We start from the raw sequence: 27,337 nt of genomic DNA on the forward strand, positions 1-27,337 counted from the left end.
ATCTGGGTTTTTCACATGGCAAATTATAGATTCGTATAAGAAGCATATTAACGGAGTTTAATCGCACCTGTGCTTTATTCATGTGACGTCACAGGCAAATTAATCAGAAGCAGAGATTGACTTTAAAGAGATATTAAAAGGTTTATTACAACAACTTATCAATTCAAATTTTATACAGAACTTTCACGTTACAAGTACACTTTCAACACAGTATCACACCCCTTTTTTTTTTTAATTTTAGCAATTAAGCCAAAAAGTAAAACAAGTAACCAAAGTTTTCACAACTCAAGTTGTAATAACTCGTTTAATTATATTTATCTGAGACATTATCAAATAAACAGTTAAATTCTCGCAGAGAATTATTATCTCATGCAGATAGCACATAACAGTAAAATCATACTTTAAGAAAACAATGAGTTAGCTTCTTGTAAAACTACACAGTAGTAAGCCAGTACAGACTAAGAGAAAAAGGCAAACTGACTTCATGGTGTAATTTGACTTCTTACAATTATTTGAATGAAATGCTCACAATTCTTACAGACTTGTAGTAGTTTAATATACATGATGTGATTCCAGTTCACATCTCAATGCTTTCGTTTTACATGACGACCTATTGGAAGAAAAAATGCATATCCTAATAAGACTGTTAAGGTCAGTTTTTAAACTGCTTACAAAGTTAATGTAATCAAAAGGGCTCAGCTACTGAATCCGGACAATCCTATAAAAACAAAGTACATAATACCAAGAAAGATCACGTACAACGTATCGTTGATGTTATTTACAATGTTTTCTAAAAATGTCACCTAGAATTGCAACCATGAAAACAGCCTAATGTCATTAAGTGCTCCGCATTAGACGCTAAAGCCATTAAGAGTCACTTATAAAGCAGAGACAGTATACAAAGCAGGAGATCTCCTCTACTGAGACCCTTAAAATTGGAAAGAACGGCAATCAACTCAAGCTAATCTGCATTAAAAATGTACTCAAGTCATTTATACAAAAACATTAATGGCACTGAATGAAGTCAACATCACCATGATTGAGTAATGGAAAATAAGGTACTGCAATCCTACAATCACTGCTTCAGGAACAATCAGACTACAGGTGGAATGTTAATGAAATAACACACGTTTCCTAATCGGCTCACCTCCGGAAGACTACCCTACAGGCAGAGGCGAGCTCAGACATTCAAATTGCACAACTACAGCTGACCTCACTCACAGAAAATCAGTCAAAGTTCAAATCTGATTCAGACATTTACGTTTGTGTGATGCGACAGCACTTTAATCTACTTCTAAAGGAAAACAAAAACAGAGCTGCCTGTACTTAATGTACAGACTGTCTTTAAAAGTAAACCCGTCATATCTCTCAAATATGTGCAAAATGGAAAAAAGTAAAGTTACTTTTAAATAAAAAGTGTCAGTTCTACTTCATTGTAAAGATAGTGCTTACAAAACGTCGTGAAGACGAAACAAGAAAACAAACTGCAAAATGAGCCACGGCACGCTTTGGTACGGTCGCTAACGATTCGCTGATCAACCGCTGAAGCTGATCGCCTTTAACTTAAAAAGAAAAAAAACCCATAAGATTAATAAATAAGTCACACAAATACAAAAAAACTCCAAACACTTAAGAACCACGTGTTTTACATCTTACACCTAAAGTGCCTATTCTTTTGTCTTCATCGGTTCCAGAGAAAACATTGCATTTTTAAAAGCATTGCCTATAAATTACAAAATGGACAAAACATAAAAGAAATCAGGAATAAATTAAAAACAGTACGGTCCGAACTGAAGCTCAGAGAGAATCCCTTTGCTCTGCTCGTCAGAGAGACTGTAGAGGCGACGGCACTCCGGCGATGACGCTCGGGCACAGTTTGGGACGATCAACTCCCTGAAGGCTGAGAATGGTTGGCGCCCCTCCGCGTTTGGCTCTCCTCTGTGCTCTGATTTGACGCGGTGGCGGCAGCGCCGGACGGGGCGGAGATGGCCGGGGTCATGGAGGAGGAGCTGACCCCGTTGGAGGTGCTGACGGAGCTGTGCTGAATGGCCTCGCTCTGGGGGCTGCTCGGGACGGACATCTCCTCGCAGCTCTCATCTTTGTCGGTAACTGCAACGACGTCAGAAAAAAATAGAAAATGAGGGTTTGAGGAGCAGCCGTTTTATTTTGCCGGATACTCTCCAGAAGGCTTGGGCTAGCTGTGTCACACAGGCCTAATCAGATGTAAAACAGCTATTTGCATGTAGTGTATGCAAACTGTTTCATTAATCCCCATAATGCTACTTTTGCACCCCTTCCTTTAATTAAAGCTCCAATGTCAATTTAAACCCACATCATAAGGGTACATTACATTCTGGGGCATGTGGCCGTGTTTCCCATCCCTAACTGCATTCTCATTTGTTTTTTGTTACCTTGCCAACTACTGCAGCGACAGATGATTACAGCACCTGATTTTAATGATGCTCACACTGGAGAGTAGGCAAGACTTGGAGTCGAAATGCCACCAGCTGTTAGGCAGTTGCATTGAATTAATTGGATCCTGATGGAAAAAAAAAGACTCCACTCTCATGCTCTGTTTCATAAAGGAATAAGGAGCACAATGATAATTAATATTGCTAATGATATGAAGTCACTTGTGATGGCACTTTGTAATTAATGGCTGGGTTTCGTACTCGGGAACGTAAAATAGAAATTCCGTAGCAGGAAGACGCAATTAAAGCGCGATACAAATGTCTCCACATTAGAGGTTTCATCTGCCTTCTTGGCTGGACTTTGACCGCGTGATTTAGTGCGAGCGAATGTCAAAGAGCCATAAACTCCCTCGCTGCTTTACTGCGCAGAAGGTCAGCCTCGGAATAAATCAGCTTGGTGGTTTTTGTTTCATGTTCAAGTGAGCATTATTGCTCCTAACAACGGCAAGTGCTGGCTGCTCGATATTTCATAATGCTCTAAAATTCTGGTTCCCTGGACCGACAGGAGCTTCTTTCCGCTCTCTTGGTTCCTGAAGTGGGGTTCACTGTAGACAGATGGACAGCTTAGTGTGCCAAGTGAAAGCATGGCCTGGCTTGTTTGTGGGGCAGTCTGGGTAATTTCCTCCCACCTGCCATGTCTACGCTTGGGCAGGACGATGAAGGGTATTACAGGTTCTGGAGGGCCAGTGTGGCCTTATGGGGTATGTAACACTGAGAAAACGGAGCGCTTTACATGACTCACAATTAAATAACGTGCTTTACTAATTAGCAAAATAGTTTATTTCAGTGATTCTCAACTGGGGTGCTCAAGCCCCAGGGGGTAATTCTGTTGGTGTCGGGGAATAAATGGAGGACTGTGGAGTAATCTGAAATAAACACAAATTAAAAGAAAATTACCTCTTTGTTAATGCTGCAGTTTTAAGTGTGAGAATGGCAGTTAGCAAGCGAGGAGAGATGTTCGCTATTAGTCGTGGATGGATGGACCGAAATATCTCAGCAGCACTTAGTAAACAGTTCAGTTTTAATACAAAAGCAGCTGCGAGAGAGAGCTAAAACCATCACAGGTTAAAGTTAGTAAATGTGACTGTTAAACACATGAAAAAAGAAACAAAAAAAACAAAAATAAAACTTCTTCAATTCAGGTTAGTTTACTTCTGTTTGTGTGTTTCAACTCCTCCATTTAGTTAAAACTACCACAGGAGGAAATAAAGTAACGGCTCTAGTCAGTCAAATATTGAAGAAAATTTGTTCAAATGAACATATCTAGGTCTTTAGCAGTGTATCATTAAGTATCACAATATATATATATATAGAGACTAACCACTTTATTAGGTACAACTTGGTAGTATAGCGTTGGACCCCAGTTTGTCTTCAGAACTGCCTTGATGATTCAAGGCATAGATGCAATAAGGTGCTGGAAGATGTTTTGTGCTTTACTGACATGACTGTACTCATCACATACAGTTATGAGTACACTGACTTTATTGTCAAACAGCATGTCATTTTCAAGAAATCAGTTTCAGATGATCTCAGACATGGTTCACGGTAGAAGCAGTCATCAGAAGTTGTGTACCCTCTAATCATAAAGAGACAGACATAATCAGTGACCATGCTTGGGTAGGTTGTAGTGTTTAAACAATCTTCACTTGGTGCTAAGGGGCCCAGTGCGCCAAGAAAACATGCCTTACACCATTACACCAACAACCTAAACCTTTGATACAAGGCAGTATGGATCTATGCTGTCATCTTGTCTACACCATGTTCTGACCCTACCATCTGAATTTATGAATGAATGAAGACTCATCAGACCAGCCAACATTTTTCCAATCTTCTATTTTTCAATTTTGGTGAGCTGACAGGAGTGGTCTTCTGCTTCAAGGTTCAAAGTCGTCAGAGATGCTCTTCTGCATACCTTAGTTATAAGATATGCAGAAGAGCTTTAGCTTTGGCATCAACACAGGATTTTTGCCAGAGAACTGCCGCTCACTTCAGATTATTCTCTGTAAACCCTAGAGGTGGTTGTGTGTGAAAATCCCAGTAAGATTGGCAGTTTCTAAAATACTCAAACCAGCCTGTCTTGCATCAGCAAAGTAAATCCCCTTTCTCCCACATTCTGATACTCAGTTTGAACTTCAGCAGGTCATCTTGACCATGTCTACATGCACTGAGTTGCTGCTGTGTGACTGGCTGAAGAGACGGTTGCGCTAACGAGCTAATACAGTGGCTGTTGAGTGTAATTTTGTGTTGATGCTTTGTCCCACAACTAATGAAAAACTAGTTTAAATGAACACAAGGGTGTTATTTTTTTAAGGTGGACATCAAAAACTATTGGGAATCTTTGTATTCTGCCATTCAATCAGAGTTCACCTTACTTCCTTTCACTCTCATAATAGTTGGCATTCCCTCTAGGATTTTTGAAACTGGTATTAGAATAAAGTTCTATTTTTCCATAAAATGTAACAAAATGTTGCAAAAGTGTTTCACAAACGTGTTTGCTGACACCCTCAGCAACCATGTGAGAAAGATGACCCACTTTATCTGTGGATTCTGCTAAAAATGTCTGCACCAAATGAGACTTGGCTATGACAGCCCACTCTAGCCTGGAAACCATCAGTCCCATAATGCACATGACATGCGTCTGTGGGATGGTTAGCAATAAGAGATGCATAATGAACAGTGGAGCTTGGTGGCCACCCCACAATGAGAATGGTCTGCAGCACTGTCAAGCTTGCTGCTTTAATAGACTCATTTCAGTGGCAATCATTGTCAATACAAGTCAGCAGAGGTGTTCAGAGCAGTGGAGAAGTGACTTGGAGCCCATTTGCTCTGGCTGCATGCTGGCTCATCTGTGAAGGAAGGTGAGTTATGACCAGAAAATCAGACTGACAGAGCCCCGGTCTGGGGAAACAAAGAAAAATAGGTGATATATTTCTAAATGAGACTTTGTGATGATGCTGTACAGTCCAGGCTGACAACAGCAATTTGAATAAACAGGCTACAAATGGCACACTCTTCTCGCTTATTCAAATATCCACTAAAACGATTATTGTAAGCTAAAGATGTTCAAACAACAAATAAATGAATGCTTACATAAAAAGCATCCTTATCATCCTTTATAATTCAGTTCCTGGCACCTTTTTTTCTCCTGAACATCCGTCCAGACGCACTCAGCAGACATTTAACTTCATCTAACAAATGTTTATGTTGGTATCAAATGAGGAGGAAGTGCGAATACCACCTGTGGCCTCTTCACAGGAATGGGACAACAACGCCAGTGAGAATTTGTCTCATACACCAGCACCCATAAATATCCAAACTTTTGCGAAGTTTGTCAAAAACTAACAGAAGAAAGGAAGCCAATATGTCAACAGCTCTTTTTTGTTTGGCCACACGTCCTTCTAGTGGTTAGCCGGAGCTCATTTTTAGACACGTTTCTCCAGAAGCCTCGGGCTGAGAATAATGGAGCATTACTCACTGTGATAGCCAGATTTCTTCTGCATGACGGTTACAGGGCAATCTTTATGAGCCAGAAGAAGCTGCTTCAGCCGAGCCACTTCGTTTCTCAGGTCGGTGACTTCAGTCTTGAGGAGTGAGGAGACACACAAGAGCGATCAGTGAAATGGTCACCGGAGCAAACAGCATGCCAGATATATAAACGACAGGTGCACACAGTTCAAATCCTACAAAATAATTTTCCAAACTAGATAAAAGGTTAGCTGGTAATTGCGTAAATGCTAATATTATTAATTTTTTTGTTTTGTTTTTTATTCCTGTTGTAAGCAATGAGCTAAATTGGGTAAATATTAGTTCCAGTTTTAGCAAAGCACAATATGCTACAGTGGGAATGTTACTGCAAAAAAATGAACCCCAAAATCTGCATATATACACTATAATAAATTCACATATGTATGAAGACACACCAAAAACAACTTCAATGTGGCTGTGTGCCTTCTCTATATGAAAAACTCTATCGCTAATGAATTATTACTGGAAATGCAGAGTTGCATTTTAAAGACCTCGCCCACACGACCAGTCAAACTTCTAAAGACTCAGATGAGAACCGGTGAACACAGGGGGAAGGTAACAATACAACAAATGAATTCAGAATCAAGCATGCACTTTTTCATTTATGTATTTCCTGCACAATAATTATGAGCCTTCACTGGCTAGCGACCAGCGCATTTGTCAGAGGTGAGCTGTTCGGATTGTCAGAGCAACTTTGTAGATGTTGCTGAGATTTACGCTCTCGTGTCGTTACAGCTCCCGAGGGAGGTGAGGATTTCTGCATGTCGTAAAAGAGAGCCACATTACGTTGAAGGTGACTTTAACTGGATTTAGAGCGGCCAGGGGCCCACAGAACACCCAATGGCAGATTTAAGCTCGGGCTCTTCTCCTTTAAAGGACTATGGGTGGCTTAATCTATTAGTCTAAAAGCAGCCAATTTATTTGATTCCATCTGTTTAGTCTAGCTGGTTTTGGCAGGGTTGAGCTATTGTAAGACAGATTTAAACACAGCTGGAAGGAGCGTATGTATCACATCCAGCCAACACTGTATTCAGTGTGCTTCCACCATGACTGCTTTCATTTACAGGCAATAGAAAACAGGCACTATTTTCAAACGTGCCTACTAGTTCACGACAGAGACAAACATGTGCCAAAAATTCCAGCTCCAGTAACGTCAAACTGCGTCATTTTATGACATCGTATTTTAAACGGTTACTAAAATGGACTTTTGAGAGTGAAAAACTTATCTGGAACTTTGTGATTTAATCGAAATCGAGCAAATGGGCCTTCGGTGATGCTGGAAGCTCTGTGAGCTGCCTGGTCTGACACCTCATTAAAAAGCCAGTTAAGGATGATGTTAAAATAATTGTGCATCATTAGAGGCAGTTTTGCTGATCAGCTGGGCCATGTCAGCATGGGTTTAAAAAAAAAAAGCAGCACCGCTGATTAATGCCCTCGTATGAAGCGTCCTTTCTTCTTAGCCACATGTTGTTCCGTTTTTTTTTTGCAGTTAACAGATAAAACTCTTTGATTTCATAACCTTATTCACTCACCTATCCTTTCCTTTTCATCTGCCTTTATTTAAATAAAATCCTAAGTAGCGCCGCCTGACAAGTGCTGATAACTTCTTTTTGAACCAGACGATATTAACAACGTGAACCCATTTATTTTCCGCTGCTGTGTATTCCCTCCTCCACCCTGCACATCTTACTCTGCTTTCATAGAAAAATAAGACAGTGAGCAAATAAACACCACATCTCATTTAATTGTCTGGAACACCGATGTGCCGCACCCCCGGCTCACACTTATCAACAGAGACAGCAGATACATGAACTGTTTCGAACTTGTCAGCATCAGATCCTAATTGCTTCCAGCGAAATGAAGGTTCAAAAAGACACCTTTCCCTAGGAGATTTTTGAGGCCATTCAGTAAACTGCTGAGACAGAAGCGAAGACACGCTTGTGTGCGGCTGACATCTGGAGGATACATCTTTATTGACAGGGACACATCGATGTAAAGGGCTCACACACCGCTGCTGTCACACGGCAGCTCTTCTTAATCGGCTTTAATGACTTCATCACCGCAGAAGGGAAAAGTCTGTGTACGGACGCATACGCTAACATCATACAATGACAAACAGACACCACAGAGTACGAACACAAAATGACACACTAATACATCTGAGCGCACAACAAAGAGAGACGAAGGACTGGTTTGTTTTTGGGGTTTTTTACATGCAGCAGATGAAAGAAATACGTAAAAAGCACCTGTAGGCGTGCGTTCATGGAGGTGAGGTCCTCAGCCTTCTTCTCGAGAGACTGGACCCACACCTTCCTCTTCTGCCTACAGCGAGAAGCTGCGGCCCTGTTACGCTCCAGGAATTTACGCCTCTTCTCGTCGGGGTCTTCGCTCGTTGTTCTGCGCCGCCGACCCCCTGTGCTTGGTGGGTTTGGTGCAGGGGGCACCGGGGAAGCCTGTACAACAACAACAACAATACTAATAACGGAAAGTATAATTGGAAGTGGTCCTGCTACTGAGTGACCACTTTGCCATCACTCTTTGCCATTAAACGCAACAGGAAAGGGGGATTGTTCGTTTATATTCTGCCCAACTCTGTTTGAACAGCTGATTGTTGTGTGTGGTGGACACACTACACAATGTCAGACTTTTATAATGTTTATTTAGCACTAATTAGAAATGTCAATACAAACAGCTAATATTTGCATTGACATTTATGATGTATAATTGTATTGATATTTTTATCTGCAAACAGCTAATATCAGTCGATATAATGGCCCTGCTGATGTATTGGCTTAAATTAAAAATAAATTGTAAGACTTCCATACTTGGTGTTTATACAGGTAATCGCACACAATATTAAGATTTACCCTAACTCTCACTGTACCTGTTACCTGTCTGAACTACTGCAACATTTTAAAACCAAAGGACATGGCAGCCGTGATTAAATACTTTAATAAGCAACAAAAATGGATGATCTCTTTGCATTAGTCTACATTCAAATATAGCTGAATATTTAAGACACACAAGAGTAGCTTCTTATATGAAATAGTAATAAAACAATAAACTGTGAAGATACAAGTACTTACAGGTGTCTCTGTGGTGGAGGTGGCTGGCTGCTGCAGAGAATGTGGAGAGGGTGCCTCGGTTGTGGGCAGGTGAGGAGCCGGAGTAAGGATTGCGGTCGGGGCTGGAGTTGGGGTTGGAGTCGGGACAGGAGAAGCAGGGGCAGCGGTGTGTGTTACAGCGCTGCTTTGGATTTCACCACCATCTCCATTGGTTACCTGAGGAAGCTGCTGGCTTAATGTGGCTTTCAATTTCTGGAAACAGAATTTGGCAAAGCAGGTTAATAAAACCGAGCACTGGTTAGTACAAGAAGGAAAACATTATGTAAAAAGCAAGTGATGTAAAAAAGGAGGCCATATGGACTGCTAAAGCGCACATTAAAAAGTTGTACTTCTGAAAAATTCACTGTCTATCACAGTGTGATGTACAACAGAGCACAAAAACTACGGATTGTATACTTTTACTTTTACTGGGAAAAATGAAAGGTTACTCATGTGGACCAAAATTTTTATTCTACAACATATCAATAAACAAACTAAAATCTCTCATTTACAAAAGCATCCTGATATTTTATCTTTGTAGACTTACAGGGTAGGTTCTCGTTCTTAAATGTGGCTGTATGCTAAGATGTTTTATAGTACAGGGTTATAGTTGGACAATTGGACCCTAGTCTCAATTCTTATGTAATCTGGAACAAATTTCCTTTCTTCTCAGCTTGCAACTGTAATAATCTATACTATAACTAACCAGTCTGTCTGTCTGCACTGCTCACAAACCCTCCTCCACAGTCCCGCTGCACTATGCTGCCTTCACCGTGCTTCACTGTAGAGGCGTTGTTAGTCAGGTGACGGTGGCTTTAGAAATTTCCATAATCTATACTTCACAATTTCAGGTCTACAGACAGTTTCTATGATTTCATAGCTTGGACATGAGCTGTGATACATTTCAAGGATCAACTTCAGGAAACAGGACCGGATCATGAAAAAAGATCTGAATACTTTCTAAGAAAACTGCAAAAAAATGATCAGGGTAACTAAACACCAGTTCTAGCCACACTGCATTAAGCTAATATAACACATTACAACATTAAAATGTTATTTATCTTAAAAATAGCCATATTTGAACTAGTGGAATACTATGTCAAGTTACAGCACAGACCTCAACTTGCTAAGCATGTTGTCAGGAAACATTTGGGCTTAGTGTCAATTGATGACATGAAGTAGCTACAATATTTCTATTGCTTGCTGTATAGGTAGCTAACACATAAGCCAAGGTCTACAGCAGTATAAATGGACCAGTGATTTCATGTTGGACCTATACATTGAGTGTATGTACAAACTGTATGAGTAGTAAAATAGGTAAAACAATGTAGTAAATAAGTAGTAATTAATATAGAATAATATAGTAAAACAGGATATTAAAATGAAGTAAAGAGGAAAATTACTGTGAAAGGGTTTCAGAATGTTTATGACATTTTTAGAGCTATGCTTAAAATTTACTTGCATTCTAAGCTTTTCATTTACCGCATTCTCACATTTATTTTGCTCATGTTGAAACGTGATCTGGATAAAACTATTAATAAAGGAGTCTTTTAACACTTCCTCTAACCATGTTACACACAAGCAATTCCTGCAATTCACAGGTCAATTCCTCTAGCATCAAAGACGCAAACAAACAAGGTGAAAGTGAATGAGCCTTTGGAAGCAATAACAGAGTGAGAGGGAATGCATTTACATGAGAAAACAGAGGACCACATTATTCTAGCAACTACCTTTGCCAGACCAATCTATCTACCAAATTAGTTTATCGTGTAATACCCTTCCAGAAGCTCTTCTGGCAGAAACAAGATATTATTCTCTTGGAATGGCCCACAGAAAGAGGGAAAAGCCAGTCAGATTCATATTTCATCTCTGCCATGGAAACCTCATCAGTGTAATAACCCTCCATCTCATGGGTGTTATTCAACCATCTGCTACTATATTACTTATCTTTATTTTGCAACTAATTAACAGCATAATCTTCTAAATTCAGCAAGTTAATTATCATTATTGTGGTCTTTGCAGCATCATCAGTCCTTGTAAAGTGCCGTCTCCGCGCCCCCCGAGAGCTAGGTGGGGGCGGGGAGCGGGCAGGTTGAGCTGGGGGTCTGTTTTCTTGACGCAGGCTCATTAGGTGTTTGCTGATGAGCTGAGTGCGGTGGGAGGCGCCGCGAGTAAGAGGGGGGATGCAGGTCAGACAGGATTCTGCTGAACAAAAGGTTCCATGCAGGGTGAGGCCGACTTAATGTGCCTCGCTGAGCGTGTGCCAGGATGCCCCCAGCTGGCTCTCGCAGGTAGCCCCCCTCTGGTTGGCCCTTGTGACGGCGTGCTGAGCTCAACGCTGTCTCCGCGTTTGTCATCTCCATACCCCATGATCCCCGACAACTCCCTGCCCCTCCCTTTACTCCTTCCTCTTCCTCCTTCTCACGAGTCAGGATCAAGCCTACCCTCCCAACACACAAACACACACACCTCCTCTCTGCCGTTTAGCTGCTAATTTCCAAAGGCGGAGCATGCTGCGAACACTTACAGGTTCTGTGATCCGTGCTTCATCACATTGCCACTGATTTCCCACATAACACTTTGTATCTCTGCCCTTCAACTATCACTGTTAATACAGGACAACAAGACTGCTGCGACTATATTATTTTGTAGATGGATTATGTTAAATTAGCAGGGCAGGCACAAATGTTTTTATTCTGTTCCTGATTAATTCGCAAATTATTTTCTCAAATAATTGATTAATCATTTATTTATGTCACAAAATACTGAGTAAATCAGCCAATGGACACACTGCACATGGAATAATAAATCATCTGCACCATTTTTTTGATACCACAAACCCAGTTCTGCTCATCACTTATGAAGAAAGCGACCTTATTGTCTTATTGTTACTCATTAGACTCTCTCATTACCTTGGCTGTTATCACCTCTCTCAAATGGGGAATAACAGCTTCGGTGTGGAAACAACATTTGATGTAAATTAAAGAAGAGATAATAAATACCAGCTTTGCTTCTGACTGGGCCGGCTGAGGCTGTGGCGAGGGAGGTCCTGGGATTCCAGGGACGTTAGGCACTACGGTGACAGGTCTGACAAGCTGACAGCAGACACACAGACACAAATCAGCACAGAGAAAATTAGTCTTCGGCAGTAAAAAGGCACCCAGTGCTCCCCCCACAACGTAAACATACACACACATACACACACAGCCATGGCAGGCTCTCAGAGTTTCCTCATATCTCAGCCTCATTAGGTTGGATGGCCTGTTATTTTGTGGAGGCAGCGCCACATGGAGATGCAGTGTGCACGCTAATGAACCTCTGCCTGCCTGCGTGAGAGCATATGGACAGGGAAGCTGAAGAGAGGATGGAGAGACATGAGTCAGAAGGCCAGACTTGGGCCTCCTCTCACAGCCGCTGACAATGAGACAGAGGGAGATGGGAAGAGCTGGGGGGAGGGGGTTTGATCGAGTGAAAGGGAGGCCCACTGGTGGCTCATGTTCTCCAACTACTTTTGCCCTCCTTTACTTGTCAAAGGCTTTCCATATCCCCACAGACCAGGAAGACAGAGGTTTTCCCTGCTGTGCCTCTATCAGGAGATAATCGACTGCTGCTCAGTGTTCCACATAGATAATCAGGACTACAGCGAACAATAAGACAGGCAACCACATGGGAGAGTTCAAGAACTACCAACAAGGCCTTCATTTACAACATATTTGTAGATGACACGCAGCCACGCTGTTCGCAAAATAAACGAGTGGCATCATCTATGGCTTCCACTTTAAATTACGGGCGCTGATTTTGATTGTACAAGAAAAAACTGGAGTAAAACGTGCTGGACAGAAGCCCGCTGCACCTCAGCCAAATCCTGTGTCTCTGCCACAAGTGAACTCTAAAGTCCATTATTTCAGTCAGCCCCTCCAGCTTTACACTGACTGCCAAATCTGAGGTGCCAACGTTGTAAACAGTCCCTCTGTCCAACTACAGCAAAAAAAACAAACAAAAACAACAAACAAAAAAGAGGTTAATTTAATGTATCGCAATAGCTCAATATCAATGTCATCCGAGAGGGATTTGAATTGTAATCACTCGCGTTGCTGTCCATTAATGTTTGAAAGCAACAGTGGAATTCCTGTGTTTTCATGTTAAATGGAAAACAACATTTCACATGTAAACTGGTGATCAGTCGAGCATGAAATCAATCGACTCATTTGGTGAAAACAAATGCTTTCGTTCATTAGTTAATTCCTTCTTTTCCATGGAAACAGCAGTCGGCAGCTGACAACTGGGCACATTACATCTGCCGCAGAAGCTCAAAAGCTGCACAACAGCTACTAAATAAACTTCACAACAAGATTATTTCAGTAATAAATAGCTCTGACTCCTCTATTTGTCCTGTAAATAATGGTTGCTGTGCGTTGATCCGTTTAATCAAATAAACACCAAACTATTCAGCTTCTACACAAAAGTGTTTTCACACATGAACTCCGGAAAATGTCGGGATAAACACTGTTTAAAAATTACTTTTTTAAATACAGCATACGGCATAAGATAATTTCCTTCAGCTGCATTCTCACTCCTTGAAATACTCTGTGAGGTTTCGGTGGGGGAGCTGCCTAACTGGAGCATGGAGGTAACAGGTACTAGACGACTACCTGCTAGCTGTGAATTTCAAAAAATAGTACCTGTGCTTCTCACATCAACACAAGACTTTGCATCACAGAGCTGGCAGGTTAAGGGTAAAGACTGGCTAACATTCACATTCACAAACGCACCTCTGCCAGATGATATCAGGAAAAGTTCTGCCCCGTGCATGTGTGAAAGTAGCATAAAAGCACAATGAAACACAATGCTGACAGAATATTACTGGGCATAAAACTTACAGGAATTGTAGTTGGAATATGTACACTTGAGCTTGTAATAGATGCAGGTATAGCAACTGGCATGGTCTGGCCATTAGGCAGCTGTAAGAGCACGGGGAAGGTACCAGACACTGGGCTGAAAGAGGAAAGAGGGAATCACAGTGAGGCAAACAGTAAGCTTTTTGATTAACACAAAATGGAATATGTCACAAATTTAAGACAGGAGCGACTACAAATATACGACATGATGTCATATTCAGGCAAACTGATGGAAATTAAGGCGTAATCAAGACAAAAAACAAATAAACAAACAGAAAAAGCACCCGTAAGAAAAAGAGTCAAACAATATCTTCAAAAGATCCAGTATTACTGCTATATTATGACCTAATAAATGACATCAGTATTGCCCAGATATTGACTTCTGGTAACAAATTGATTTCACTGTCAAGAAAACACACAGGGCTTCACTAAATCATCTGTGTCAGGATTTCAAATATTAAAAAAATATCTACTATTAAAGGGAAAGGCCTCTTGAAGCCTTACTGTGAGTACGACAAGCATTTAGCACCTGATTCACTGACCGTCTATGCCAGCGAAAAAAATCCTGTTTTAGCATTAAGTTTGTGACTGCAAGGTGTTTCCCTTTTAGAGAGAGAAATCTGAGAGGAGAGTATTTAAATGAATTCTATAAACGTGACTTATTGTGGTTTGTGGCATACACTATTTAACCCTGAAATAAGCATGCCTTTTTCTGTGCCTGACATAGCAGGGATAGTTGTGTATAGGAGAGTTAATTTAGGATAAATTGGCTTGGGGTGGGTCACTCAAAGCTTTGGGTGCAGGTGTCAAAGTTTTGGCTTTCTCCTGCAGATCTTCACTGAGAGCTTAAGGTTCAGTGTCAAAGGCTGTGACTGAGACTCTGACTTTATTTATCTCCAAAGTTGGGAAATTACCTTGTTATAGCTCTCAAAGACATAAGTTCAATAAAATGAAGCTCGGAAAGTTTAAAATTTCCACAAAAAAGGGAGCTCAGTTAAAAAGGAAATACAAAAAAAGTGATGAGCTCACAAAATTAAAGATGACACAATAAAGAGCTCAAATCGAAAATGAATGCAAATGAATCAAACTTCATCCTTGTATCAGAACATATTAAATCTCCTTCAGCCATCTTTCTTTTATCTGAGTTTCTAAGCTGTTTCTGGAAAGAAACTCATAAAGTGCAAAGCCCACAACCTACAGCTCCTACTGTGTGCCTGTGACTCCCACTGCTCTTGGTACATCACACTGGTCATTATTAAAATGAAATAGCTGCATCTGTGTTCAAAGATGAACAACATGAACACTGTTAGCAGATCACCTGCAGAACTTTCCATGCTAATTTGCCCTGCTTAGTAAATCATGTGCACAATAATGAAAGTAATGAAGGTGCTGCTACGTCAATTTCATCTGCTGGAGGAAAAGCTGCAGTGTGGGTTTTTATAAACTGATTAACTAAAAAAAATAGCCTTTCAAGAGACAAAAGAGGTTGCATGGAATAACATGTGGGACATCAGCAGGAAGAAAACCATTCCACTCAGTATAATTGTGAGTGCAGTTAGCATTTTGCGACCGACTGAGTGAAGTTTTCTTTGGTTAGCCTTGTGAAAAATAAATAATTCTAACTAGGTTTTGATTTTGGCTCTCTGCCAAAGACGATAATCAGAGGATACTGGAGCAAAATAAAGCACAAGACTTGCTGTGACGGTGATGATTATGTGAAAACCCCGTTCATGTTTTTTTCTCTAAGTCTCAGATTTTTAATCGATATTTGTATATTTGAGCAACACTGATTTTGTTCTTCAAAGACAGAACTTAGAGCCAAAAGAAAATGTTCCTGCAGAATGCAAATAAATCCCAAAACAAATAAGCACATGCCTCATGAAATATGAGCTCACCATGGCAAAACTGCACAAAAATGATTTGGAAAAGGAAACGATGATTTAATAGAACTAGGATCTTAAGAAACGGACACATTTGGTTACTTACACTATAGGCCTATTAGTAGATGGGACTTGGGTAATAACAGAGCTAGATGTTGGCGATGGGAGAGCTTGCTGTATTACAACATTAGCGTCTGAGGTTGCTAGGAGTACATTGGGAACTTGGAGGGATGCAGGATGGACTATAGTGGATGTTGGCAGTGAGGCTGGCTGCAAAGATAAATCCTGGAAACATCATAGAAGATCTTAGCTGAATGAAGTGTTTAACTGACACCAGATTACTTGAATGTTTCCTATAATAAGATGCTGTTACTCTTTCCTCAACATCAGGAATAAATAATATGAGCAATCAAGTAAAAGGTATTTGTCTGAATCCAACTAATATTTGTGTAGTACTGCTAATCTTTTCAGTTTTAGTGTATTAACAACAGAATAAGACAAGTTATGAGTTCAAAATTAAATTATATTAAGCAGAAAGTCCCAATGCTTCACAAAGCGGATTTGCACATTTCTGATCGCAGGAGTAGAGAACGTCCTTCATTAGAGCGTTGTAAATGCTCTATGGTTAGAAAAAATGCCAGAGGCAGCTTAAAGTGCCTACCTTGTCATCATTTGTAGTAGACTCAGGATGAGGCAGAGGGCTATCTCGATGTGTCTCTATCACTGTGGGCTCCTCAATTTTGTTGCGTATGATAGGTGTAGCAAGAGGTGACAAATCCAGGGGTAGCTGTGGAACAACAACAAGCCCAAAATGATCACAAGAGTGAACACAGACAAGGCTCAGATGATCTGCTTACACATTTAACAGCGAGAACCACCTTTTTAATTTCATCTTCAGTGGCTTTTTTGAAGTCATGGTCAAAAGGACTGGCGAGTTCATTGAAGAGCCCGACCTCCTCGCAGTTCTTCAGGAAGCGAGTAGGCGTTGGGGTTTGGTCTGCAAGGGAGGAAACTCTTGAGCACAGAGACGGAAATGTAAAGCATCCATCACCTCTGAATATTCCATCTAACAGAGCACTCACCTGCAATGATAACACTGTCATTCCGAGCAGGGCCAAACTTCAGGGTCATCTCATGTTTGTGTTTGTGGACAGCCAAGTGGTCTTCATTTGTGAATCTCTATGCAAGGTTTCAAAAAATACAGCAAGTGTGACTGATGTGACTGAAAGAAGTCTTACTTAAACCTTAAAATTTTAATTCTGACCAATAATTTAGTCTTCTACGTTATGGCTGGATTCTAACTTGACAGCTTTACTGCGTCTAATGTGTGGCTGTCGAAACTCATTATAAGCTTTAACTGCGAAAGCTGTTATATAATTGTGCCCAACCCGTTTAGTTTTACGAGTATTGACTAAACAACAGAAACAAATCCTGCTGACCAAAACCACGAGCAACTGAGCAGCAACAAAGCAACTCTAATGTTACTATGAAAGCAGACCTGACTAAGTAAAATGGACTCTAACAAACACTGGACATTGGACTTCATGAGGTTAAATAGCACGATCTACGCATGTACTTATCAGACAACTCGCTGAATACAGCAAATACACATCTAACACCTGTGACACACTAGACATGCCCTCAGAACTGTGAAAAGGATCTCAGGACTCTGAAGACCCATTTATATACATTAAGTCAAATTAAGCATCTCCAGATATTAGATGAGCAGTAAGTAAATAAATGAAGAAGCTTATTTTGATCTATTTAGTCACGTTAATTTTGTTTTGATGAGCCAAAATACTTTATTTTTCTAATGAATATTTGTTCGTTTCCTATGCAGACAAGAGGGAATAATTACGAAGAAAAACTAAATTTGAAAAATGCAGATTATCATTGCTTATTGGTCAAATTGTCATTTAAATCACTGGCAATGGTATTTGCATACATTTCACAAGTGGAGCATCTTTTTTTAGATAACAGGTTGTGAGTCTTTTAGGACAATTTCAATACTTTTTGGATTCAGTTCATCTGAATTTTATGTATTTTAGCACAAAAATTAATTAGTTAAGTGTAGATTTTGACTAAAACCTACACTAGTGGGTTTTAGATCATATAATACATAGAGTATGTCAAAATTACTTTAAAAAAATCACAACAAAAAACAGAGCACCTGATTACCAACTAGGCATTGTGATTGAGTTCCTTAGAGCCCCAAATCAATGTATATGAGTAGGTGTTGGGAAGTGTACCCTATTATAAATGTTTCCAGTATTGTTATGATGGGATAGGTTTTAAACTTAGCTATTTAAAACCATGTTTGCTTTAGTTTATAATGTGCTCATATGGCACTTTAAATGCCATATGAGCACATTATGCTCAAATGCGTGGAAATGTGGATCCAGTCATGTTCATCTGTACAGTGAGATTTATGAAACACCTGTGATCAAAAACTTACCTGTCCACACCCAGGAGCAGTACATAGGAAAGGTTTATCATCACTCATATTAAGGAATTCCTGTTACCTCGCCCTGAAATAACAAAAAATAAAAGATACATATATATAAAGATATATATATAAAAATATCACACCTGCAGATATGCAATGATGTTTCAAGAGCTGACGGTATACAAATAGGGCTATAGCAAATAATAATTAGTGAGAATAAATGTAGCTCATAAATGTGTAAATACAGGGTGGTTGGAGGATGCAGTGGTTAGAAAGCAGAGCTGGAAATTTGGACAAAGCCTATGGATGCAGGGCGGCTGCTTTGGTTGTTTACACTCGTTGTCATCATAAAGAGGATTATCGCTTCACTTGTTTTGGCACAACAAGCGACTGAGCCACGCATCCAGGGCTATCATCATCTGACAGCTTCTGTGCTGTAAATATAGCAGCTCATTTTTAAAAGACATCACACACATGAACATCTCACTATTACGTTACTACATATGTAGCGCTCATCTATTCCAGTCGCTTCCACGGAATAGCCTGAGCCCTGCGTTAACATACTAGCGTCGCCATATTAGGAGCTAAATATCACTGTAAACAAAGGAGATGTCAGCGTTTCTTTCGAGGCTGTCTCGTCGTAACGGAGCACGAGTACCTCACGGTCCCAGTAATTATGTCTTTTACCACAGCTTTTTACCCATTCGCTATCAGTTTATGTGGTCACTTACCCCCTCAGCCACAACCCTCGATTTCCAAAATCCCACGGTCGTACTAAAGCATCGCGAGAACAGCTATGACTCTTCCGTAAACGTCACACTCGGACCGAGGAGCCATATACACTTTGCTCTTGTTCTGTCATTGACCTTCAAGTAGTTTTGGAAAAGAATTAGGAGAAGCAGACATGTTTTAAGGCATATAAAATATCCTTGCTAACAACAGTCATATTTCTGATGTTTCTCCTTCCAGAAAATTTCTGATTTAGTTTTCAGTGTTTTCTGGAGGCTCCAGCTAACCCCTTTTATTATTTTTTTTATACATAAAACAATCTTTATTCATTTTGTTATTTTTATTTTTTTAAAATGTTGTAACCTTCCAAGATTTTTTTTAAGTGTTAAAGAAGTAACAGATCCGATATGTTATCTGACCAGAATCCTTTTCTTTGTCACTGCTGATGCTCAAGACTTTCAAGTTTTTTAAACACGATTTTAGGCAATCTGTGAAAGGCTCCGGTCACCCATGAGCTGCTTTGGATGTGTGAGAAAAAGGGTGGATATAAACCATAAACCATCCCTAATTAACTGCACTAGTTTACAATATACACTCCATATTGAACTATATTGTGTGTGTATATGTATATATACACACACACACACACACACACACACACACACACATCACCATTTTATATTGTTATACATTTGGATCTATGATGTATCATTTTTTTTCCTCATGACAAGTGACAAATATTACCTTATCATAGTAAAGGATTGTACAGCAACAGTTTGGGTAAGCCAAATCTTAAACTGAGATATTTAAAGATCACCCTTGACAATGAATGTTAAGCATTTCTGCTTGATAAGTGACTTAATGATTATCATCTCTGGCATTTTTAAGACTGATTTTACCTCTTCAAATTTAAGCTCAGCCAGTGAAAGCAGCCAACAATAAAGGTGTAATGACTACAATCTGTCAGCTTTTGAAACCGGGGGCTTTCATCACAAGTCAAAAAATTCAAAACCCATTACTTAGCTCAATTAAAATCAGCTAGATTTATTCAGTGGCATTTACAAAAGCAAGCACTCACTTGCTGCCTGAATACAATATTACTTAAGTGCAGCTGAACCAAAAAGTCATTAAGGTGGACCCCAAAAAGCTTGCATGTTATAGTCTATGAAAACAAGGCTGAGTAATGGCAAGTCTAAGCACCTGCTTCACAGAAAAGATGACATTCATGAAGGCCAAGTGCTTTCCGTTGTGTTAGCATTTATAATCCAGACATAAAAGTTACTGCCATTGTTAAATAGTCAAACACATGTATTTTAATCACGTAATTTCTTACATTTGTACAATACATGTCTTGGCTTTTTTGACAGTGTCTAAAAGACTTGAAAATGTACATTTCCCATGACACCAACACGGAACAATTTTGGTAGCCACAATAAAATATGTAGTCACATCTGTAATGAAAATTTTGTCTGACAGCAGAGTTTTACATAGCGAACAGGATAAGGAAAGCCACCATCAAACAGAACAGTCCCATGGCTTCAGACAGGGCGAATCCCAGGATAGCGTATGAAAACAGCTGCTGCTTCAGAGATGGGTTCCTGCAAATAAAGGAAGAAAAGAAGCCATCAGCACATTTACAGAACACACAAGGAATCAATTAGCGTTATAGTGAAGGACAAAGACAATGAAATTAAAACAAACCTAGCATAGCCAATGATGAGACTACCAAACACTGTCCCAATTCCAGCACCAGATCCAGCTACTCCGACTGTGGCGGCTCCAGCACCAATGAACTTGGCGGCAGTGTCAATGTCCCTGCTGATAGCGCTGGTCTGGAAGCCTCTCAGCGTAGCCTGGCTCAGGGGGCTCTGGGGCAGCAGAGCAACACTGCTCTGTAACAAGAGAAGAGGCACTGTAAACACTGTCCTTTCGCTGCCCGCCTCAATGTAAACATCAGCTGACATTTAAAACAGTGTGGCAACAGATGACAGGAGTAATACAGGAGGCACAGTGTGAAACTTAGGGAAATTTTAAGCAGTTCTGTCACACCATTAATCAAAAAAAATAAAAATAAATAAATGCCATTTTAGAGATAAACTACAGAGCAGAAATCCGCACATAAAGGTTGAACTATTTATTGCATGTGTGTTTTAACTTGTATTTTGTTGCTTTTAAAACTTTGATCTGTTGCTTTTATTGCTTTCAGACACTGCAGACTTGCGTAGCTGGTCTTTATCTTTTATGGTAAGCACACTGAGTATACGTATTATGAAATGTGCTATACAAAATTGACAGTGGTAATTTAGGTAATAATTTCCAACACTGCACTGTTAAGAAGGGCTGTAGAAGTTGCAGAAAGCCTGCATTTCTTCTTACCTCTGATTTGACATCGGGCCTGGACAGCACAGAGGCAGACAGAGGTCGGTAAAGAACCCGGGAACCAGCACGGACCTGCAACAACAACACCAAAAACACAAATAATGAGTCCAGATAAACAATTTACATGAATGTATGCTTAGTATCACACAACATGTGCTTTAACAGTGGCAACTATTCCCCATTTGTGGGTATGTGTGAAGGTGGATGACTCCTTGAATGTCACAGTGTAATTCATTGCACTGTGTGACCTGTGGCACTCAGTGATGACTGCAAGTAGTGTTAAAAGTTTACTGTTGAGCAATGATGTTGGCATATTACAATAAAAACCCAGTGCAAGTTAGCTAACACCCATTTGTGTTGTCATTCAAACTGGTTAGCCTCCAAAACCAGTATCATGACCTTGGATAAAGACACTCCAGGATATATGTACGTGCAAGCTGGCAGCCCAAACGGAAAATGTAACCATTTCTGTATTGTTTGCAAAGTGCGAGGTCTTGTGCACTCTGTCTGCGCCTTGTTCTGCTAATAGAAGGCCTAAATGACCTTAGCTAGCGGCCATAATGGGAGCTATGTGCTAAAGGCTAACGCAGGATTATAGATGCATTATTAACAATTTAAAAAAATCGCATGCGTAAATTTCATGAACATTGCACCCATTCTGCTGCCATTAAAAAGGAATGTGAATTACTGGTTTAGCATTAGCCGGCTAAGCTCCCGGCCTAGTCTGATACCCTTGCAAGAAAGCTGCAGTCAAGTTCAACCAGAGGCCCACCGGCTTTATTAGCGACATTAAGAGAAGTCCGACTCAAAGAAACACACAGACGAGGAGAAACTCACCACAGCCGGCGTGGAGACGAACTTAGCGCAGGCGTACATTTTCTACTTTAGGTAGTTTTAACCGGTTCGGTCAAATCTGGTTGAATCCCGGGTTTCTCTATGGAGGGAAGATCGGAGAGAATTAAGGTCAAACGGATGTAAAAATGCCCAGCAGAGAAAATAACAGCATTCCTAAGTGCATTCACATCCGTTCTGTATGCTATCCTGACTTACGCACTGCAATGCGAAGCTTAAAGAGAGGATGAAAAGGGATTTATAAAGATAGGCTTCTCATTCAAACTGCCATTACACACTTACCGACTGCAGAGGTCGAACCACAGTGGAAGAGTGCGCATGCGCGATGGGGTGTTTGTAAGAGGCCCGGATGGTGACTGGGAAGGTCGTTTCAATGAAACTTTATTGAAAATCAGCCGGGGAGAAATCTTTATCAATAAATGTTTAAGTACGTTTTGTTTAAATTTTAATGTGAGAAAAAAGTTCAGATGGACATTTAAAAATGTTTTATACTATTGGAAACGGCCAGTTCTACTACATTCAATGTTAAGAAATCTGATTTTTTTTAAAGTTAAAAAAAAAACCCAATTACATTTACCTGCTTTCTTATCACCAATCACTGAGTCTGAAGCATTACTTGATCATTTTCTATATTTTTTAAACAGGTTTATGACATTACTTCATGGATGTAGTGACAAAAGAAGGATGTATTTCATTACTGAACTCAACAAAATCATGTAATTAACTAATTAACTCAATTAAGTGGCAATGCTAAGTGTTTGAGTAGGGATATTTAACATCAATCTATCCACTCTTAAATATTTGTGTGTAGCCACACACATCCTCAGTCCAGCTGTGAAAATGAGTGATATTTTTTAAGTGTAGATACATCATTAGTTTCTCTTTCTCTCGTGTAATATATTTAAATTTAGCACGGCCAACACTGTGAGACCATTTTTCAGGTAGAGGTAGAATTCAACCCCACATTTCAGCATTAGTTTTTCTCTCATAACAAAACCTGCCCGCTGCTGTCCACCTCTATCACCTGTTGTGGTGTGAATTTAACACTCTGTCCAGGGGGACTGATGACTAGAGCCTATCTATGCTCCTCACAGGCTGATGTTGGAGCTGCAGGCTACCAGCACCAGGCAGATTTGTAATCGTGATGAATGACTCCACAGCAGCTGGTCTGTGATGGAAAGGTAATGAGCATGGGGAGCATGCCTTTGCTGCAAGCTGGCTTAAAGGAAGGAAAGTCCCACTGGCTCCTCAGATATGATCTTTTCAGTTTTACAATGAACATGAAGCCACAGATTTCTGACCTCATAACCATTGAGTGGGATCAGTCAGTAGATCATATATGTACCAGAAACACAGAGGAAGACAGTGACAGATTTTATGCATTGAGAAACCACATAACAGCTGCATGCTACTCCATTCTATTGTACTGTGTTGACTCTGTTCTGGTATAATTCATTTTATTCTGTTATATACTATTCCCTTCAGATCTACCATTGTACTCCTGTTTATTCTAATCCATTCAGTTTTATTTTGTTCTGTTCTATGCTATTGTATCTTTTTAATGATATTCTGTTCTTAAATGTTCAATTCTGTTCTATTTTATATCTTTATATCTTTGTATTTGATCAGAATCTGTGACTCATGTTTATTTGAACTTTACATTGCAGAATTGAAAGGTGTTTTGGAAACTTGCATTACAGACCAGAGCCAAGCATCTGTCGCCACAGTGGATCTGCCATACCTCACTCTATCCCTAGCATCATCCATCTGTCACACCAATCTCCTTCTGCATGTCCTCCTTCATTACATCTCTAAACCTTCTCTGTGTTCTTCTTCTTGTTCTCCTGCCTAGCAGCTTCATCTTCAACATCCGTTGTACAAAGTATCCACTATCCCTCCTCTGCACATGTCCAAATCATTTCCCCCTCTCCTCTCTAACTTTGTCTCGTAACTGCTCAACCTGAGCTTTTCCTCTGATATACTCATTTCTAATCTTTTCCATGTTGGTCAATCCCAATGTAAATGCTAATATCTTTAACTCTGCCACCTCCAACTTGCCCTCCTGTCTTTTTCTCATTGCCACTGTCTCCAACCTGCACACTGATTGGCAATATCTCATATTAAAAACTTGTTATCTTGTTATTGAACTATTGTATGGTGAGTACAGCCTGAAAAATGTACAGATTTTATAACGAAGAACAAGGTCATTCTCATTGAGGTCCAGCAGAGGGAGCAATAGGGTCTGATGTGATCAGAGCCTTTGTTGCTGGGGTCATGGTAACAGCACAAAAGAGAGACACCAACCTATTCCACAGTGACACTGTTATAAATTTCCTAGTGAATTAGTCATTAATTGTGATATAGCAACACTCCTGTGGGTAAAATACTTTTTATATATTTTTCTGATTCTATGTCTGGTTTGGACTAGAGCTCTTGTGCAAAAGAGAAATAGAGAACTTTCTTGGCAAAATTACCATCTGACAGATTCAATTTACTCCATTGCAACTGAATTGTGTTAATGCACAATGCAGAATGACAGAACGCACTTTATGTCCAAGTGCTGCGCAGCAACTTATAGGTCAGAGCTAACCGTATGATAAAACACGAAGATTTACAATATATTAATTGCAAGACGGCACACATCAAAGTGGCCGTTAACTACCTGAGGTCAATGTCATACTGTCTAATTAACCGGGCAGCGGCTGTGTGGTCCTACATGGCTGTGGAGGGTGGAGAGAGCAGCCGATCTCACCCCCCTCCCCCCGACACCCTTTACCCACCTTTTACTTCCTCCCATTCAGAGGCACGCACGCACTCGCTGTCTGAGTTCTTGCATAGAACACTCTGAGACATTCCATTTGCATGCCCGCCCCATCAAGCTGGATGCACTCAGACTGGTAATAAAAGGCATTGACCCCCTTAACCTTTATGAATTACAATTTGTGCCTGCAGCACGTCCTGTCAGAGGCCTCAGAAAAGCAGGCACCTCAGCCGGGGTGTGTGCGTGTTGTTTTGCAGTTGTTAAGGAGAGGGGAAAAGGTTTTTACAGCTCCTCGTCGGAGCTTCTGACAAGCAGGGAGGAGGCGGTCTGACAGCAGAAGCAAGGTAGGGAGGGACTGCAGCGCTGCTGATGGCTCCATGCTAATCTCTATCGCTGGATCCTGCACGAAACTACTGAGGCTCCTTTCTTTGTCAAGAACAGGGAAACACAGCCTGCAGGGCTACAGTTCACTTGTGTTGTGCTCCTGGTGTTTTTACTCATATGTAAACCTTTTAAAATCTGTCTGTGGAGAGAAAAAAAGCAGTAAATTGTAGGATGGGAACACTTGTTGAATGGGTTAGATCACATAAACACATGTTCAATCTAACAAAGATTTTCTTAACTTATTACTTACATTATTTCTGCTTTAAGCTTACAAATATATATGGGTTTTAAACTGGAAGTGGGTTAAAACAAGCAATCTGCAGACCTCTTCTTTAATGATGAAAAATTAATAGTACATTTCTCAATGTTTTTGGTTTTTATTCTGAGACTGTGATTGTACCAATTAGCTATCTGAGAATAATTCATTCAGTATTTTTATTTGTTTGTGTAGCCAAAACATAAATTAAAGTGAGCCAAGTATATAGCCCTATGTGTTCATCAACACATCAGTCTGATAAGCCTGTTTTATTCTTTCTGTGCCAATTAATAGTTAGCAGCACGGTTCTCGAGTACTGAACAGGGTAGTTTTTAATGAAATCAAATACAGCATGAAATGAGGAGCTGGGGGGCTTGGTGGGTTGCAAAGTGGGTGACAGATGCAGCCGTGTTTTTATGCTCACCGTGCACCCCTGTCACATGGCGCAACTGTGCATGTGCAGTTATGCACCTCTCAATTTTTCTAACCTGTATTGGATTATGGTGATCTGCTTTTTATGAATGCACCTGGCCAGTACTTATGAAGGTTGGATGCTGTCTATCCTTGTGCTTCACGTTTTATTGCTAGCTGTGGAAAATGTGTACGCCACTGTTCTCTGTATGCTGTTGCTAAATGGTCATCTCTGTACATCCATAGACTTTCCCATTGGTTGACTTTTATCTACAAATCTCTCCTTGGGCTGGTTCCTTCCTAGCTCTGAGTGTTTATATGTGTAAAAGCCACAACCAACATAGCCTATGCTCTAGGGATGGGAATCAAGAACCGGTTTTCTACAAAAACCGGTTCCTAGTAGTCCAATTCCTTGGAATCATTAGTCGGCCTACCTATCGATCCCGCTAATCATTTCTTGCACTTGCACTACAATCAGCTGATTACAGTTTGCGTGTCAGAGGAGGAAAATAGTGATGGAGTCTAGAGCGTGGATATGGACATTTATTTTATTGCACAAAAGGACGAGAAAAATGGAAGTGGAAAACTGCATCAAGGACAGAAACAACTGCATTATGGTGCTAACGAAACTTCGGTTCTTTACAAGCATCTGCCAAGACAGCATGCTAACGCTAAGCTAGCCAAGAACCCAGAGTAAAAGCTGAGTGAATCCAGCAGCCAGATCCTTAACTTCAACAGGTGACAAGCAGATGAGCAGTCAGGCTGCAACCTTCCTTTCTACCTGTTCACATTTTTAAAGCAGAATTACTATGGCAATTGCTTTTTTTGTGCTGGTTTTCATCTTTGCTTTGTGTGGTCAGCTTTGTTTTCTACTAAGAGAAAGATCTTAGCTAAGTGTGTCCCCATTAGGGATTTGTGTTGGTTTGGGGTTCTAGCCTCAAGTTTATATTGTTAAATGTTGACTATGATTATGACTGTGTTTCAGAACATTTTACAGAGTAACATTAAAGTAATGTAACAAGTAGTATAACAAATTACTTTTTCATTGCTTTGCTTTTAAGAAAAGGGTTCTGTGTAATAATGACTTTTTGAATAACGACTACAATACTCCAACAAAACAAAGAAGGGAAATACCTCAACAAATATGCAGAAACATTTCACCCCCAGCGTGCATTTAATTTGCATGAATGTAATTTCTTTAATGCTGCTTAGCAATGGTGGTGACTCTCAAAACAAAGGCA

The 27,337-nt window shown here is 40.2% G+C and overlaps 2 protein-coding genes across 4 annotated transcripts; both read right to left on the reverse strand.

Annotated features, from left to right (window-relative positions):
* Nucleotides 1-156: 156 nt before the first annotated feature.
* Nucleotides 157-19,109, reverse strand: atf2 (activating transcription factor 2). Of its 2 annotated transcripts, none has more exons than XM_063498051.1 (12): nucleotides 19,056-19,109; nucleotides 18,334-18,406; nucleotides 16,961-17,057; nucleotides 16,757-16,875; nucleotides 16,540-16,665; nucleotides 15,985-16,163; nucleotides 13,981-14,095; nucleotides 12,103-12,195; nucleotides 9,083-9,313; nucleotides 8,243-8,449; nucleotides 5,947-6,052; nucleotides 157-2,109 (listed from the first exon to the last, which is right to left on the reverse strand). In XM_063498051.1, exons 2-12 carry the CDS (start codon nucleotides 18,379-18,381, stop codon nucleotides 1,886-1,888), a joined length of 1,545 nt encoding a protein of 514 aa, XP_063354121.1. In that variant the 5' UTR covers nucleotides 18,382-18,406; nucleotides 19,056-19,109; the 3' UTR covers nucleotides 157-1,885. The 2 variants fall into 2 exon arrangements, with proteins under 2 accessions (XP_063354121.1, XP_063354122.1); XM_063498052.1 differs by lacking the exon at nucleotides 19,056-19,109 and adding an exon at nucleotides 18,983-19,003.
* Nucleotides 19,110-20,077: 968 nt separating this feature from the next.
* atp5mc3a (ATP synthase membrane subunit c locus 3a) lies at nucleotides 20,078-22,608 on the reverse strand. 2 transcript variants are annotated; one of them, XM_063497811.1, is made up of 5 exons: nucleotides 22,567-22,608; nucleotides 22,270-22,366; nucleotides 21,430-21,504; nucleotides 20,755-20,945; nucleotides 20,078-20,651 (listed from the first exon to the last, which is right to left on the reverse strand). In XM_063497811.1, the coding sequence occupies exons 2-5, from the start codon at nucleotides 22,306-22,308 to the stop codon at nucleotides 20,537-20,539; spliced, it is 420 nt and encodes a 139-aa protein (XP_063353881.1). In that variant the 5' UTR covers nucleotides 22,309-22,366; nucleotides 22,567-22,608; the 3' UTR covers nucleotides 20,078-20,536. The 2 variants fall into 2 exon arrangements, with proteins under 2 accessions (XP_063353881.1, XP_063353882.1); XM_063497812.2 differs by lacking the exon at nucleotides 22,567-22,608 and adding an exon at nucleotides 22,483-22,565.
* Nucleotides 22,609-27,337: the final 4,729 nt, after the last annotated feature.

The sequence above is a fragment of the Pelmatolapia mariae genome, linkage group LG16_19, assembly GCF_036321145.2.
Source record: "Pelmatolapia mariae isolate MD_Pm_ZW linkage group LG16_19, Pm_UMD_F_2, whole genome shotgun sequence".
In the NCBI taxonomy this organism is placed as follows: domain Eukaryota; kingdom Metazoa; phylum Chordata; class Actinopteri; order Cichliformes; family Cichlidae; genus Pelmatolapia; species Pelmatolapia mariae.

Excerpts from the sequence above, each read along its gene's own strand:
- atp5mc3a (XM_063497811.1), bottom strand. The coding sequence starts at position 22,308 with ATGTACGCCTGCGCTAAGTTCGTCTCCACGCCGGCTGTG. Across the intron at positions 21,505-22,269 it reads TCGTCTCCACGCCGGCTGTG|GTCCGTGCTGGTTCCCGGGT; the intron begins GTGAGTTTCTCC and ends TTGTTGTTGCAG. Across the intron at positions 20,652-20,754 it reads CTCATCATTGGCTATGCTAG|GAACCCATCTCTGAAGCAGC; the intron begins GTTTGTTTTAAT and ends CTTTATTTGCAG.
- atf2 (XM_063498051.1), bottom strand. The coding sequence starts at position 18,381 with ATGAGTGATGATAAACCTTTCCTATGTACTGCTCCTGGGTGTGGACAG. Across the intron at positions 14,096-15,984 it reads TCTACTAATAGGCCTATAGT|CCCAGTGTCTGGTACCTTCC; the intron begins GTAAGTAACCAA and ends TTCCTCTTTCAG. Across the intron at positions 2,110-5,946 it reads GAAGAAATCTGGCTATCACA|TTACCGACAAAGATGAGAGC; the intron begins GTGAGTAATGCT and ends ACGTCGTTGCAG.